This window comes from Anguilla rostrata, chromosome 7 (assembly GCF_018555375.3).
Source record: "Anguilla rostrata isolate EN2019 chromosome 7, ASM1855537v3, whole genome shotgun sequence".
NCBI classification, from domain to species: domain Eukaryota; kingdom Metazoa; phylum Chordata; class Actinopteri; order Anguilliformes; family Anguillidae; genus Anguilla; species Anguilla rostrata.
The window spans coordinates 28,754,872-28,770,876 of record NC_057939.1 but is presented as its reverse complement, the minus strand read 5'-3'; the positions used below and the strand labels follow the sequence as shown (position 1 = coordinate 28,770,876).

The window sequence follows — 16,005 nt, the reverse complement described above, 5'->3', positions numbered from 1 at the left end:
CATACAAACCATTATAAGACATTACCACTTGAAAAACCTAGGCCTGCCATTAAAAGTACTGCTATCAAAATTACGCCAAGTTACAATAAACAATATTGGCCTAACAATCTTACCTAACACAAATTAAACATGCTGTATTCCAAAGAAATGGTGCTACCTAATGCTTCCTAAATTATTTCAAGTAACTTGGCCCTGTGTTCTCTCAGATTATTCAGCAAGATTATTCCCGGTATAAATGATTTCCATTTCACACTTAGATACGACACATATACTTTGAATGGCCACAACGTGTTCACATGGTAAGATGAAAAAACACCAGGCAAAGTTACTTGAAATAATTTAGGAAGCATTGGATAGCAGCATTGCTTTGGAGTACAGCCATTTATTGTAATTTGGCGTAATTTTGATATCAGTTCTTTTAATGGCAGGCCTAGAAGTGTTAATGACTTTTAGTGGTTTCTATGTGTGAGTAACTTGGTATTTTTGTACGTTGAAAACATGTTTGTACGATGTTGTTCTTAAGATATACACCGATCAGCCACAACATTAAAACCACCTGCCTAATATTGTGTAGGTCCCCCTCGTGCCATCAAAACAGCTCTGACCTATCGAGAGTTTTTAAAATCATGTGGAAATAATTCACCCTCTAACAATATCTTAGCTTCTTATAGCCCTGTAGCAACTAATAGTGTAATAAACTACCAATAGTGTAATAACTCCCGATAATGTAATCCATTTCAAATTTTTTATGTAATAAAAACTAATAATGTAATTAGTAGTAGTAGTAATGTACTTTATTTATCCCCGGGGGGAATTTGCACTGTTGCAGCATCAAAGACAACAAAATAACACAGATACAAATTTACAGTAGATACAAAATATCAGATACAAATATACAGTAAATCCAAATATATACAGAAATCCAAATATACCCGAGGACACCTTCAGAGGTGAAGTCCATGTCTCAACGGATCAGAGCTGTTTTGGCGGCATGAGGGGGACCTACACAATATTAGGTAGGTGGTTTTAATGGCCTTTTTGGAAACATGCCGAGACCTAGCTCAGAAGAAAACATTGCAGAATGCTAATGTTTGGTGGTATTGTCATCAAATTTGAACCAGGATTTGTCCAGCGTTGTGGCTGGGGCTGCATTGTGTTTCAAAGTCCACCAGACACAGCCACACACATCTGTATCCACTTAAAATAAAAATATTTGAAGTGAGAAAAAAAAACTTCCGCCTCCACTGTGTTTGAGCTTATGTTACTAATTCTGAGTAATTCTGACCCTTGAAAAAAAAACTCCAATTGTTGCCTTTCAGAAAACACCAGGATTACGTCTGCAGTCAAAAGGGTTCAAGAATAGTAACCATTTTTTTTGGATGTGTCATTTCCAGGCTTGTGTTAAAAAAGGGAGCCCTACACTTAAGGGGTTAAAAAGAAAAATGTATTTATGTAACTGTATGTTTTGTAACACCCAAAGGTGAGTTGGAACAGTTAGGATGATGACTGCACTGCCGTTAGTTTGTTATAAGATAACTATAAGGAGCACTGGAGACATGTGGAAAATGTATTCTGAAAAACCCACCAAGTCAACCCACTTTTTCACAGGCTGGCCCAAAAACATATTTCCGCCTATTTCCTATTTCTTTCTACGCAACGCCAAAGTGTTATTTTATAGCTTATTTCATCCTGCTTGTGTTACGTGTCATAAAATTATAAAGGACAAACATCTATTGTGCTATTATTGCAATTAGGCATTTTATGGCAAAGTTATTTTTATCAGAATACAAGTGAAATAGTACAAAACACAGATTTTGAAATGTCCTGTGTTCCAAAGGTGTAGCATTCAATGAGCTATCGCAACCACTGGGAGCTGTTTGATTGGTCATAGCATCACTTGGGGAGGAGATTTAATCATCAGGGTATGCCCTGCATGATGCAGTAGTGACTCCTGTGGTCACTCAGAGCCCTATAGACAATTTCAACCATGCTGCAATCATGGTACAAACTTACTGTAGATATATGAGCACGTAAACTCTTATGCACACTCACATATACCCTCATACACAAGTTTTTAAGAATTTTTAGGGATTGCTGAAACCCTGCTGAGACATGTCCAAAGGGAAGGAAGGCAATTGAGGACAAAGATAAAGGATGAGTAAGGGTGACTCAATCACTCATCATGCACAGACTCATCATGGTCAGACTCATCACAATCAAACCCATCATGGTCAGACTCATCCTGGTCCCTCATCGCGGTCACTGGTCAGGGACAGACTTATCAGAGTCAGACTTATCGTGGTCTGACTCATTGCAGTCAGACTTATTACAGTCGGAATGCTCTTGGTCAGATTCATCAGGGTCGGAATGATTGTGGTCAGATTCAACATGGCCGGAATGATCATGGTCGGACTCACTTGGTAAAGTTGAAGAGGGGGAAGCGAATGCTGTTCTTAATAAAGATGGTGAAGTTCTCCACCTCCATCATGGGCTCACTGAGAGAATGAAAGAGAGAAGGAGGGAAAAAGAAAGGGGGGAGAGTGAATGAGAGAGAGAGAGATGGAGAGAGATTTACAGGTGGCTGAGTCCAGAATGGGAGAGATGTTTCAGTGATTGACTGCGGGGGCATGATTGGCAGGTGGATGATTGGCAGGGTGAGGGTGTGTGCAATTGCGCAGATAGCACCACGGACAGCGCCTCACATCTTTAAGCTGTCAATCTCAGCAGGACACCAGCCTCGAATCTCACAGGTCTTTGAGGAGTTGTCAAAGTCCACACATCTGCCAGTCATTATACCTGAGACAGAGAGATGTTGTTCCAAGCAGGCTATTTATAATGCAATTATAATCCATTTGTGGAGATACAGTGAGTGCCATAATGTTTGGGACAAAGCAATATTTATTTTTCTTGATTTAGCTCAATACTCTTGATTCTAGGCTTTAGATTGCCTTTTGGAATCTGTTATTGGTGTTTGTCAACATTTGGACCAGAGTTGTGCCAATGAAAGTCAAGGAAGTCATTAAGAGGCTCAGAAATATGGGAAATAATCAGAAACACCCGTGAAGCCATTTGTCCCAAACATTGTGATGCCCAGAAACAGGGAGGGCTATATATAAAAAGTGTTATTTCTACATGGTGAACCCAAAATGCACTAAAATAGCCTTAAATAAAATCTGAGAAAACAAACTTTAACCACATACAGTTGAGACCAAAAGTTTACATACACCTAGGCTAAAGACATTCAAACTCAATTTTTTACAACTGCACACATTTCATGCTACTGTACATTTCCTGTGTTAAGTCAGTTAGGGTATCTACTTTATTTCCATAAGAGGTAATTTCAAAATGATAGCTAAGAGACAAATTTATTTCAGCTTTTATGTACTATATCAGATTTTCAGTGTGTCAAAAGTTTACATACACTTCAGTATTTTACATACATGTTAGTATTTGGTGGCATTGCCTTTTAATTTCTTAACTTGAATCAAATGCATGGGGTAGCCCTCCACAAGCTTCTCACAATACTTTGCTGGAATGTTTGCCCATTCCTCCTGACAGAACTGGTGTAACTCAGTCAGGTTTGTGGGCCTCCTTTCTCAGACATGCTCTTTCAGTTCAGTCCACAAATTTTCTGTGGGATTCAGGTCAGGGCTTTGTGATGGACACTACAATACTTTCATTTTGTTGTCTTCAAGCCATTTTGTTACCACTTTGGAGGTATGGTTAGGATCATTGTTCTGCATTGCAACCAAGTTTTAACTTTCTAGCTGATGTCTTGAGGTGTTGCTTCAGTATTTCTAGATAATACTCCTTCCTCATGATGCCATCTATTTTCTGAAGTGCACCAGTCAATGGGACACAGCAAAACACCCCCACAATATGATGCTGCCACCCCCATGCTTCACAGTTTGAATGGTGTTCTTCGGATTAAAAGCCTCACCCTTTTTCCTCCATACATAGCGCTGATCATTATGGCCAAAAAGTTCAATTTTTGTTTCATCTGACCAGAGAACACTCCCACAAAAGGCTAGGTCTTCATCCTGGTGATCACCTGGAAACTTCATTCTGGCTTTTTTATGCCGGTCTTCGAGTACGGGCTTCTTCCTTGCACAGCAGCCCTTCAGGCCATTGCGATGTAAGATTCTCTTAATGGTGGATGTAGATACTTTGGTACCTGATGCCTCCAACTCCTTCACCAGTTCCTTTGTTGTTGTCTTTGGGTTCAGTTGAACTTTTCGGACTAAGGTTCGTTCAGCCCTGGGAGTTCATTTGTGCCTCCTTCCTGAATGATGCAGTGTCTGTGTGGTCCCAAGATTTTTATATTTGCATACAATTGTTTGTACAGATGCTCATGGTACCTTCAGTTGTTTGGAAATTGCTTCTAAGGAGGAACCAGACTTGTGGAGGTCCACAATCTTTTTTCTGAGGTCTTGGCTGAGTTGCTTGGAAAAAAGGCAGTGGCTCTAAAGGCTGGCCCTTAAATACAGCCACAGGTGCCAATTAACTCAGAATTAACTCCTAATTGTGACAATTGGCCAATCAATTGGCCAATCAACTTGGTGTGTGTAAACTTTTGACCCACTGGAATTCTGACAGTGAATTAAAGCTGAAATAAATCTGTCTCTAATTGATTGTTTTAAAATTACCTCTGATGTGAACAAAGTAGATGCCCTAATTGACTTGCCAAAGGAAATGTATGGTAACATGAAATGTGCGGAGATGTGAAAAACTGAGTTTGAATATCTGTAGCCTAGGTGTATGTTAACTTTTGGCCTCAACTGTATGAGTTGTTTGATTGAAAATCTAAAATTATGGAGTACTGAGCGAAATCAAGAAAAGAATATGGCTTTGTCCCAAACAATACGGGGCTCACTGTGTATTCTACTGGTTGTGTGTGCTTATTTGGCTTTGCCAATAAAATAATTAAATTTTCATGCCAGACCAGCAAACTGGGAGTGAGAGACTGAAAGAGAGAAAGACAGAGAGGCTGCATCAAGACACACACCATTCCACAAATGAACCGGAACAGCACTGATGTAATAAGCTAACTTCATTCATAGAGTTTTGCGTCAGCCACTCATAAATGAACAGAAGCAAAAGGAAGATGGAGGCTTGCCTTGTGCATTAACGACACTACGATGGGTAGGTGTGAGAAAATATATGCTATTATGGGCAAGGAGAAACTCACCGTTAGGTGCCACGACTCACCGTTAGGTGCGGATGCACCTTCCGTGCAGTTGCTGTTGTTGGTACATTTGGCTTTCTTAACCTCACTCTGTGCAAGGACAGCAGGGATAAATTTGGGGTTAGAAGCTCTTGCTGCTAGACCTGCAGTGGAGCAGCACATTATTTTTCCATTTGTAAAGTCAAATATCACAATACTACAGCTCATCACAAGGACATTGGAAGGACCACTAAACAAAATAAAAACAAAAACAAACTTACACACCAAAATGCAATGATTGCCAGTGTGTGGATGGACCCAGTGTTCTGGCACTATTCAGTGCTGACTGTGGCCAGCTGCCCCGTAGGGCCACCCATAATTCCCGAGAGAGAAGGATTCAGTCAGCAGGAGGTTCTGCATCCTAGCTCCCCTCTCTACCTCACCATCACCCCTGTCTAGCACACCAACAATCCCTTCAAGCACACCAGCACCCCCCCAGCATACCAGTAACCCCCTCTAGTGCACCAGCATCCCCTTCTAGCACACCAGCAACCCCATCTTGAGTACTCAAAAGACGAGGACTGCTCGAGCACTATACAGTACTTGGGAAAAATGAACTTGAAATAAAAAATTACTTGATACTTGAATATTACTTGAAATAAATTCACATGAACTAACATGTTTGGTTTCATTCTTTTACATGGCAGCTTTAGCAGTGGGTTGTTTTATAGGTAATGATGTTAGCTTCAGAAATCCTAATGTAGTTATTTCAGCAGGTATTGTGACTTTAAAACGTTGCAGTTTGCTGCATTGTAGGCCTCATAAAGGATACAAGCCCAATCAACAACATTGTATGATGACCCCTGTCAATGATTCTAAACAATCTTGAGTTGCTTTGAAAATATGTTAAAATGTGTTTAAAGTAAAAAAAAATGTATCACATTAAAACGTAAGGATTTTTCAGTCTACAATACATTTAAGGTTTTTATTGATTTGCAGAAATTTTGTAATCCTTTCTATTGCTACGTGTAGCCCTCCCACCACAATGCTCATTTACATAATATACATAGGTAATACTGGAACCTATGAAACTTCCACTAATACACTAAAATGCATGGGAGGAGCTGTGATGGGATGCACCAGTTTACTCTATGTCTAGGGATCTCACCTGGGAGACTGGGAGGCCTCAGGTAGCTTTAAAGATGTTAGTATGTAGCTATAGCCTACTGCTTGTGAACAATGACTCCCATGCATAAACACTTTGACTCACGAGCCCCCACTTTGAGCACTCACACTCAAAGAACCAGTTACTTTATTAACCTAAAATGTTGCTCTACTTGTGCATAACATTTGACTCCATGTATAAGGAGTAAAACCACAATACCAAAATACACCAAATTATAATGGGCTTAATCAATTTCAAGAGAAAAATATGCAATAACACTATACACAGTCCTGAATATATCATTAACTACAATAGTGGCATTTATTTAAAAAAAATTAAAAAAAACACCAAAGTGCCATCAACTTGACGCCATTCAAAGTTAGGCAGCCCATACATACTGCATGGCCCCTTTAACTGTCACAGTATTAAATGAAAGAAATGAACACGAAACCAAAATAACAAACTAAAGAAAATAACCCGGGGTTTTAGGCTGTTCGTGTTTGTCTTTCACAGTTTTGTTCACAGTTTGTCTTTATACGTTGGCGCGCATGTTGGAGCTCATATGAATCCACACAAGAATAATGTTGAGGTTTACTCACACACACAGGAAAACAAGTCACTGGCGATCCGAATGCAGGTCCGACACAAACACACTCGTCAGGTTAGCTACCCGAAACAGTAGAGAAAACACTTCGTCGAGAAGAAAATAAGAAAAACTGGAATTTACACCAAAACGTCCGCACCTTCCCATCCCGTACCGCGACTTAATTCAATGACGATGGCGAAAACCGATAATCAATTCCAAAACGTGCATTCAACTAAATGTCACTAGACAGTTTTACGATCTCTCCTGCACATCTGCTTCTCTCTTCAGTTAGTCTTCTCCTGCAACCCCTAACTAGTTCCCACTTGACCTCTTGTCGAACCCCCCATCACGCAGCGTGATTGGACAACATATCTTTTAATCAGCACAGCAATAGGCGCCAGAGAGTTCACTAAAAGTTTAACTAGACCTTCACTCTCCGTGAACTTTCTAAAGTAGTTCTCGTTTTATCAGCTTCTATCACGTGAACCAATTATCTAAATCACACAGTTGCATAGGATAAACTGCAGCTAGCCCCACACGAATGGCACAGAAAAAAACACTGGCCTCTCTGAACAACATCCACCCAAATCCAAGAATTAATGAATTAATTAAAATACATTGCAAACATCAGATCAAATTGGCAAACATCTTCCAAGGGCACTACATACGTTTTCCAGTTTTTATTGTCTTCTATACTGTATAGCCTATATACAATAAAAACATTTCTTAACACCACCCACAATGTGGTATATATCATACAAAATGTAAAAATAGAATTAAGGCTAGATGTTTGTCAGAAAATATTAGCTAGTCATTCAGTAGTCGCGGTAAAGTTGTTGAAAATCATGAAAAACTGAAAAAGTGAAATTGTTTTAAATACATTACATTAATAGAACTCATGCACGAAACAACCAAGATTACATACGCAACTGCGGCAACAGTAACAGGCGCGTGAAAAAAATAGATAAAAATCAGCGGGGAGTTGCTGCTGTACAAATACCAGTAAAATGCATCGATTGATAGAGCATATTTAATCACTTTGGTCCATCATGGAAAGAAAGCACGCTTTGTTACTTTCACTAGAGCATGAAACACATCATGCTCAAATTGCATTAGACCTTCTAAAATAATAAAACATGGTTGAGCTACCGTGTGTCCATTTATTGCTTAAAAGTTTGTTTTGATACGTTATCTGAATAAAAAAACGTTTTCAACGTACAAAAATGCCAATATACTCACACAAAAGCACTGTCTATAAGTCATTAATTCAAACAATAAAAATCTAGGCCTGCCAATAATAGTATTGATATCAAAATTATGCTAAGTTACAAGAAACAATATTGGCTATCTTACTTCACACAAATTAAACAAGCTGTATTCCAAAGTAATGCTACCCAATGTTTCCTAAACTATTTCAAGTAAATTGGCCCTGTGTGTACAAGCATACAGCATATTAATGGGGCAAACCTATGCGTGGATCGGTTTGTAAGAGTCCAGATTGATTTAAGGTCTCAATATGTTGAAGGTACAAAGGTAAGCCAGTGTAATGAGTTAGAGGTTCACTTGAGTCCAAAGGGGGATTTGAACCCGAGTCTCTCACTCATCCAAAAACCTCCGTAGGCAAGTATGCTACCCAGTGAGCTACAAGATAAGTAGACATCATGGCTGCAAAGTTTTGTTCTTTTAAATATGTGCACTTATGTATAAGTCAATTTTGTGTGTATCTAATGTTTTTATTGGTTGATGTACCTAAATGTTCAAAGGGGAAACATATTCTTTGTGGGCCTGGAGCATTTGTGACGATGTAATTGGTAGGAAAAAAACAAAAAATACAAAAAGTTTGGGGCTTTATTTGGGGACGTGTGAAGTTGTCTGTGAATTCTGTCTGTTGACATGAGGTCAAAGGTACAGAAATGAATGTTTTTAAAGGCTGAGAGTCTGGTTCTGTAGGAAACCCTGAAAAGTGCCAAACTCTCAGTACTGTAACTTGGCGGGATGGCAATACATTGCGAGGATTGAGTCTTTTTTTGAAGCATATTGTTACTGACACGTTACCGTAACGGGGGAAGGAGAGGTCAACAGCAACTTTGTTGACAGGGGGCATCAAACATTTCATTACAACAACTGCCAAGGACTGGAATCTTGATCCCAGCACATTGTAGAATCAAAATTGTTGCACTTTGTTTCACAGGTGCCAGGTGGGGGGGGGGGGGTCCCCAACTTTTTGATAATGGGATGTCACAATGTTCTATGATCAGTGAACCTCGCATTGTAGGAGTTACAGTTTTTGGAATTTGCTAATTTACTCAGAAAATATTTAGCCTAGCACAATAATTCAATCAACATTGTTATGTCAGTAGTCATTAGCCGTTTCTATCGTATTCATAACTTAATCGAGTTGGATACAATTAAAAAAACCCCCACACATACACACTTTTGGTGGTTGTTTTCAAATGTCACCTTTCATCGTGCGCCAACAGACGCAATGTGGGTTTCAGGCAGGCAAGGCAGAGTGGTCGCTAGCATGATTCAGTTGTTTACATTTGTAGGAAAGGCTGGTCTGAGAGACTGTCCTGAAGTTCAGCCTTGTAGATTATATGCTGCAAAAATATAGACCTTTTGAAAATGGATGATTAACACTCCAGTCCACCAATCCCTGCTGAGAGACAGTTGCTATATACTACTTCCTCCCACATCTAGCTCCAACGTTGTCTGCAACATTATAGCTAAAGAGAAACCTGGTGTCTATTGTGGATAAAACTTGGACACTTCATGCCTAGACATGTACAGGTCAATACTGCAGAGAGATACAGCAAGCTGCATTTGCACAAAGGTAAGCTATATTCTGCCTCTTAATAACTAGTCTAATAACCGGAGATAGCAGAGTGATTAAATCAAATCAAAGTATATCAAAATGCACCAACAATACAGCAGATAGGCAGTGTTAGCTGGATGAAATGAAGTGTTTAATCTTAGCCCGCGAGCACCATTGTGTAGGTATGAGAAGGGAAAACAGCTAGTGGTGAAACAATAAGATAAATAATAAACTCAAGTAAGAAAAGTGGCTTTGGTTGTCATCACGTTGGTGGCGAGCATGTGTGCCAGTGTTTGCTGTCCCCAATCTTGCATAATGAGCACATTCACGTTTATCAGGAGAAAGTAAGTATAACGTGCGAGTGTGTTTGTATGTATGTACATACATTATGCATTTTGCAGCTGGAGCTGGTAAATTGAACTGAAAAAACAACACTTAGCAACAGAGGAGAAATTTACAAGCAAAATTCAGAAACTAACAACCAAGGCTAGCCATTGAAGTGAGGACCTCGCTAGTTAGCTGGATAACTTTGTTGGGCTAAATCAGCTTGTTGTGGAGGTTTGAGCAAAGAGAAAGTTAGTTCCCTAAGCTCAACAGTTCAATAGTGAGCTGACAGTAGGCTAGGCTTCACATGGCCATAAATGGAAATGTTCAGCAGATAATTATCTTTTATATTTTGGGTTTTATGTAGGCTTACATTTTGTTGATCAATTTTCATGTCCATGTCAGTCAAAAGCCTGCGTGTAGTTATGTTGTATGCTTGCCATATGCTTCAGACCTCATGTACATTGGTTCTTAGTCCACCCAATATTTTCACGGCCCTCACAAATATTGATTTCTGGCTAGGCCACAGGGTTACAGACAGCATTACTGTAAAATGTGTGAACAAAGTATAAAACTACTCACTCAAGTGTGATTGTACCTCAGGGCCAAGCAAGCACGGATTTGATTGCACAAAAGCAACGATAACGGCACACCTTTAATGTAGGGGAGAGCGGGGAAAAACCTAACATGGGGTAAAATGTATCACAAACCTTTTAGGCAGATGCATCGAGGTTGAATGACATATTTCAGGTTAAACAAGCAGAATTACAATCTCTTTGTCTCCAACGAACAGTGGGAAAGTTCAATAAATATTTCGGGAGACATTGCCAAGTCTGTTTTGGCTACATGCAAGTGAATTTGTTTACCAGAAGTATTTTTCAGCTATTATATCGTGTGTGTGTCAAGGAATCCAAATGTATGTAATCGTAAACAGTCTTTTAGTGACTAAGTTTTGGTATATTTTGGCTAGTGTTTTAATAGGAACAGTAACTAAAGTGACATCTGCATTTACAAGTGAGGCCAAACGTTTATATACACTAGCCTAGGCTAAAGACATTCAAACTCAATTTTTCACAACTCCACACATTTCATGTTACCATACATTTAATTTCAAGTCAATTAGGGTATCTACTTTAGTTCCATAAGAGGTAATTTCAAAATAGCTAAGAGACAGATTTCTTTCAGTTTTTATGTACAATATCAGATTTTCAGTGGGTCAAAAGTTTACATACACTTTGTTAGTATTTCCTGGCATTGCCTTTTAATTTCTTAACTTAAACAAAAACGCTTGGCGTAGCCTTCCACAAGCTTCTCACAATAATTTGCCGGAATTTTTGCCCATTCCTCCTAACAGAACTGGTGTAACTTGGTAAGGTTTGAGGGCCTCCTTGCTCAGACCTGCTTTTTCAATTCAGTCCACACATTTTCTATGGGATTCAGATCAGGGCTTTGTGATGGCCACTCCAATACTTTCACTTTGTTGTCTTTAAGCCATTTTGTTACAACTTTGGAGGTATGCTTACGATCATTGTTCTGGTGGAAGACCCAGCTGCGACCAAGTTTTAACTTTCCAGCTAATGTCTTGCGGTGTTGCTTCAGTATTTCTAGATAATACTCCTTCCTCATGATGCCATCTATTTTCTGAAGAGCACCAGTCAAAGGGACACAGCAAAACACCCCCACAACATGATGCTGCCACCCTCATGCTTCACAGTTTGGATGGTGTTCTTCGGATTAAAAGCCTCACCCTTTCTCCTCCATACATAGCGCTGATCATTATGGCCAAAAAGTTCAATTTTTGTTTCATCTGACCAGAGAACACTCCTGCAAAAGGCTAGGTCTTCATCCTGGTGATCCTGGTGAAACTTCATTCTGGCTCTTTTATGCCGGTCTTCGAGTAGGGACTTCTTCCTTGCGCAACAGCCTTTCAGGCCATTGCGATGTAGGATTCTCTTAATGGTGGATGTAGATACTTTGGTACCTGATGCCTCCAACTCCAGTTCCTTTGTTGTTGTCTTTGGGTTCAGTTGAACTTTTCGGACCAAGGTTCGTTCAGCCCTGGGAGTTCATTTGTGCCTCCTTCCTGAACGATGCAGTGTCTGTGTGGTCCCAAGATTTTTATATTTGTACAGATGCTCATGGTACCTTCAATTTAGAAAGGAGGAACCAGACTTGTGGAGGTCCACAATTTTTTTTCTGAGGTCTTGGCTGAGTTGCTTGGATTTTCACAAGGTATCAAGGGCAAACAGGCAGTGGCTCTAAAGGTAGGCCCTTAAATACAGCCACAGGTGCCAATTAACTTCTAATTATGACAATTGGCCAATCAGAAGCTTCTACAAAGTCATTACATCAATTTATGGAATCTTCCAGAGTGTTTAAAGAGACAGTCAACTTGGTGTATGTAAACCTTTGACCCACTGGAATTCTGATATAGTGAATTAAAGCTGAAATAAATCTGTCTCTAATTGATTGTTTTGAAATTACCCCTGATGTGAACAAAGTAGATGCCCTAATTGACTTGCCAAAATAAATGTATGGTGACATAAAATGTGCGGACTTGTGAAAAACTGAGTTTGAATATCTTTACACTAGCAGTAAGTAAACTTTTGGCCTCAACTGTAGCATGCTAGCTTGCTGAGATTGCTAGCCAGGAAAAAGTGCAGACAAGGGATGTAGACTGTTTGTATATAAAAATGACTCATCCCACCAACACTATGTCCAGCAGTAACATTAGCTTTTCTCTAGTAATATTTTTAGAATTAAACAAAATACGAAAACCCTTAGTTATTTCCACAATACAACACATTGGCTTACTAATAATTTCATCCACACCGAAGTGTGAGACCTTGTTGTTAATCATGACGTCACTGCTACTTGCCCATGTGCTGCCCCCCCACTTCAAAGCTAGTTCTGGTGCCACTGGCCTAGCCCATAGGCTACAAATAACACTGTAGGCTATGTTAAGGTTGACAGTTCCCATCAAAAACTGCCAAAAAGCCACAGAAAGCATAGAAAAGTGAGGAAATCGTGGAAATGGTAAAAATGGGGAAAGTAATGGAACTGCCAAAATAGCAATAATCACTGGAGTAAATGCGCACACGAATACTCTATCCAAACTCTCCCCAGATACTAAAAGCACTAAAAATCATCCAAATGCCCATCCCTACCAGCAACCCCCTCTAACGCATCAGAAACTCCCTGTAGTGAATTGGGCACCTAACAGTCTGTCTGCATAATCTGCACATGAAGCCTTCTTCTCCGACTCAGCCCTATATCTGTATGAGATTAACTTGTGGACTGCATGATCAATAAAATGTGAGGCTGACATCCCACTTTTCAGAGAAGAGTGCACGCTTGTCTATGTATTTGCTAATTGACAGTACTGTGGTATGCATTAACATAAACTAATTGGACAGTCCATATTGGAGGGGTAAAATCATAAATATAAAACCTTGGCTGTGAGAGTGTCTCACCTCTGCACAGTTGCTCTGAATCTGGTCTTCTGTGCTGATGAGTTTGGTGATTATGCAGAACATAGAGGCACCCTGGAAAAAAACATAAATTACACCAGACCAGCAACAAACTCCAGCAACACTGTCAGCAACACTTTGCCTCTTTAGTCTCCAGTGCGGTGTTAATATTTGTAGTTACTGTTGCATTGCTGACCTGAGCAGGGGTGACATAATCCGCTACATCCATGACTCTGTTGTTATACAGACCCAAGCCCTTCACCTTGGTGATGACCGTGGACTCGATGGACGTGTCTCGCACCTGATAGGCCTTCTCATGCAGAAAGACCCACCTGGTGAAAGGAACAAAGAGAAAAGAGAGAGAAAAACTCCACAGCTGATTTCATTTTATTCAATTTCCCAATTCTAGTTCAATTCTGTTCATTCTTTAATATATGGACTTTTCTGTTCACACTGATTTCACATGTGCTGCATTCATATACAAGGCTGACCACCTGTACCCATACACACTCCTTTTACATACAGTGCCAACAACCAGTACCAGACACTTTCATCTTGTGTACAGCGCTAATAACAGGTACCACACACATTCATTTTACATACAGCACTAACAACCTGTAGCACACATACTCATTTTACACACAGCGCTAACAACTGGTACCACACACATAAATTTTGCATACAGCGCTAACAACCGGTACCACACACATTAATTTTACATACAGCGCTAACAACCAGCAGCACACACACTCATTTTACATACAGCGCTAACAACCAGCAGCACACACATAAATTTTGCATACAGCGCTAACAACCGGTACCACACACACTGATTTTACATACAGCGCTAACAACTGGTACCACACACATAAATTTTGCATACAGCGCTAACAACCGGTACCACACACATTCATTTTACATACAGCGCTAACAACCAGCAGCACACACACTCATTTTACATACAGCGCTAACAACCTGTAGCACTCATTCTACATACAGGAGTAAAAAACCTCTACCACACACAATTTTACATACAGGTGACTGCAATGCAGTTAAAGCCAAAAAGGACACGCACATATGCACACACTTGGACACATGCTGGCACACACAAACAGATGTTCTCAGAAATACACAGGCACATGCTGAGGCGCACACACACCCGCAAACACACAGCCTTTCATACTCACACACAGACACACACTCTTGGTACTGACCCCACAAAGTAGGCTATGATAAGCAGCTGAACGACGCGGTTGAAGATGCCAATGGTTGAGCTCTTCACTACCACAGACTTGGTGGTTTCGTAAGTGAAGAAATCTCGAACACAACCAATCATCTTTACAAGAACTCTGTACTAAGTGACTGTGTGCGTGTTGCCTGTCTCTCTTGGTGCATGTGCGAGTGTGTGCCTGTGAATGTGAAATTTTTGGTCTGGGTGTTTTTTTGTCTGTAGCTCCCTACTCCTCTGTAGACGGTTAAAGGAAAACTTTGGAAACGGTTGGTGCTCCACAGCCGTTTTGTCTTTTCACCTGTTGACGCACATTCTCTCCCTCCTTCCCTCTCTCTCTATCTCTCTCTCTCACACACACATTACCTCTATTACTAGTCCCTCCCCTCACTTCCTAGCTCTCTCCTTCTCACCACAATTCCCACTCTACCAATCTCTACATCTCTCTATCTCTCATGAATCATCTCAATTTCCCCCTCCTTTTCCCTAGAGTTTTCTATCTCTGTATCTCCTTATCAGGATGACTTCCCCCTTCTTCCTGTACACATATCTCTGGGGCTGCAAGGGATTGGGGGAAGGGGCTGGACAGGGCAACAGGAGTTCATCATTTCCACTGCATTACATGACATTACATGACGAGACATATGACACTGTCACTTGGCAGACACTCTCATCCAAAGTGACTCACAACATGGAAAATATTAGTGCAGTCAACAAGAGTACTTGCGTGAACCGGGGCGCAGAGAAGCCATGGTAGGAGCACTCACAGCCAGGAGCAGTACAGCTTATCAAAAATAAAATAAAAATAATCAACACTGTACAACACTGTAATAATTATCAACTTAAAATGACCACCACCACCCCCCCCCCCCCCCCCCCCGCCCCATCAGAGTACAGTGCTGTAACAACAGCACATTAGAGATGCAGCAGTAAAAAGGTGGCAATGCTTGAGTTGGGGTGAGGAGGGTGGGGACTGGAAGGGGTGTGGAAGGTGATAATAGAAAGATAAAAGATCAGTGTGAATAGAAAGATGCCCAGTGTCTCTGCTGTCCTGATCACTGTATGAAGCTCATTCTACTACTGATGGCAGCACAGGGAAGAGGCATGACCGTCATGCACCTTAATAACTAGTCACTAAACTAGGAGGCCACACAGGGGACCCTGTCCCTTCCCTTATTGTTTAGTTCATACCTGCTTCACTTATCAACTCTTATTCCTTATGAAATGGAATGTACTTGCACACTCAGCTAAAG

General features: G+C 40.4%; 1 protein-coding gene across 2 annotated transcripts in view; it reads right to left on the bottom strand.

The window, feature by feature from the left end:
• Positions 1-15,563, bottom strand: part of p2rx3a (purinergic receptor P2X, ligand-gated ion channel, 3a) — a 50,596-nt gene extending 35,033 nt beyond the window's left edge. Inside the window, exons 1-6 of one of the 2 annotated variants that reach the window (XR_010331003.1) lie at positions 14,739-15,563; positions 13,721-13,856; positions 13,528-13,599; positions 5,209-5,275; positions 2,703-2,796; positions 2,418-2,495 (exon numbers count right to left, since the gene is read on the bottom strand). Coding sequence is in view for 1 of the 2 variants with exons in the window: in XM_064341930.1 (XP_064198000.1) it covers positions 2,418-2,495; positions 2,703-2,796; positions 5,209-5,275; positions 13,528-13,599; positions 13,721-13,856; positions 14,739-14,860 (569 nt within the window). In the remaining variant the exon portion in view is untranslated. The remainder of the gene's footprint in view (positions 1-2,417; positions 2,496-2,702; positions 2,797-5,208; positions 5,276-13,527; positions 13,600-13,720; positions 13,857-14,738) is intronic. The other variant, XM_064341930.1, reaches the window with a different exon arrangement.
• Positions 15,564-16,005: the final 442 nt, after the last annotated feature.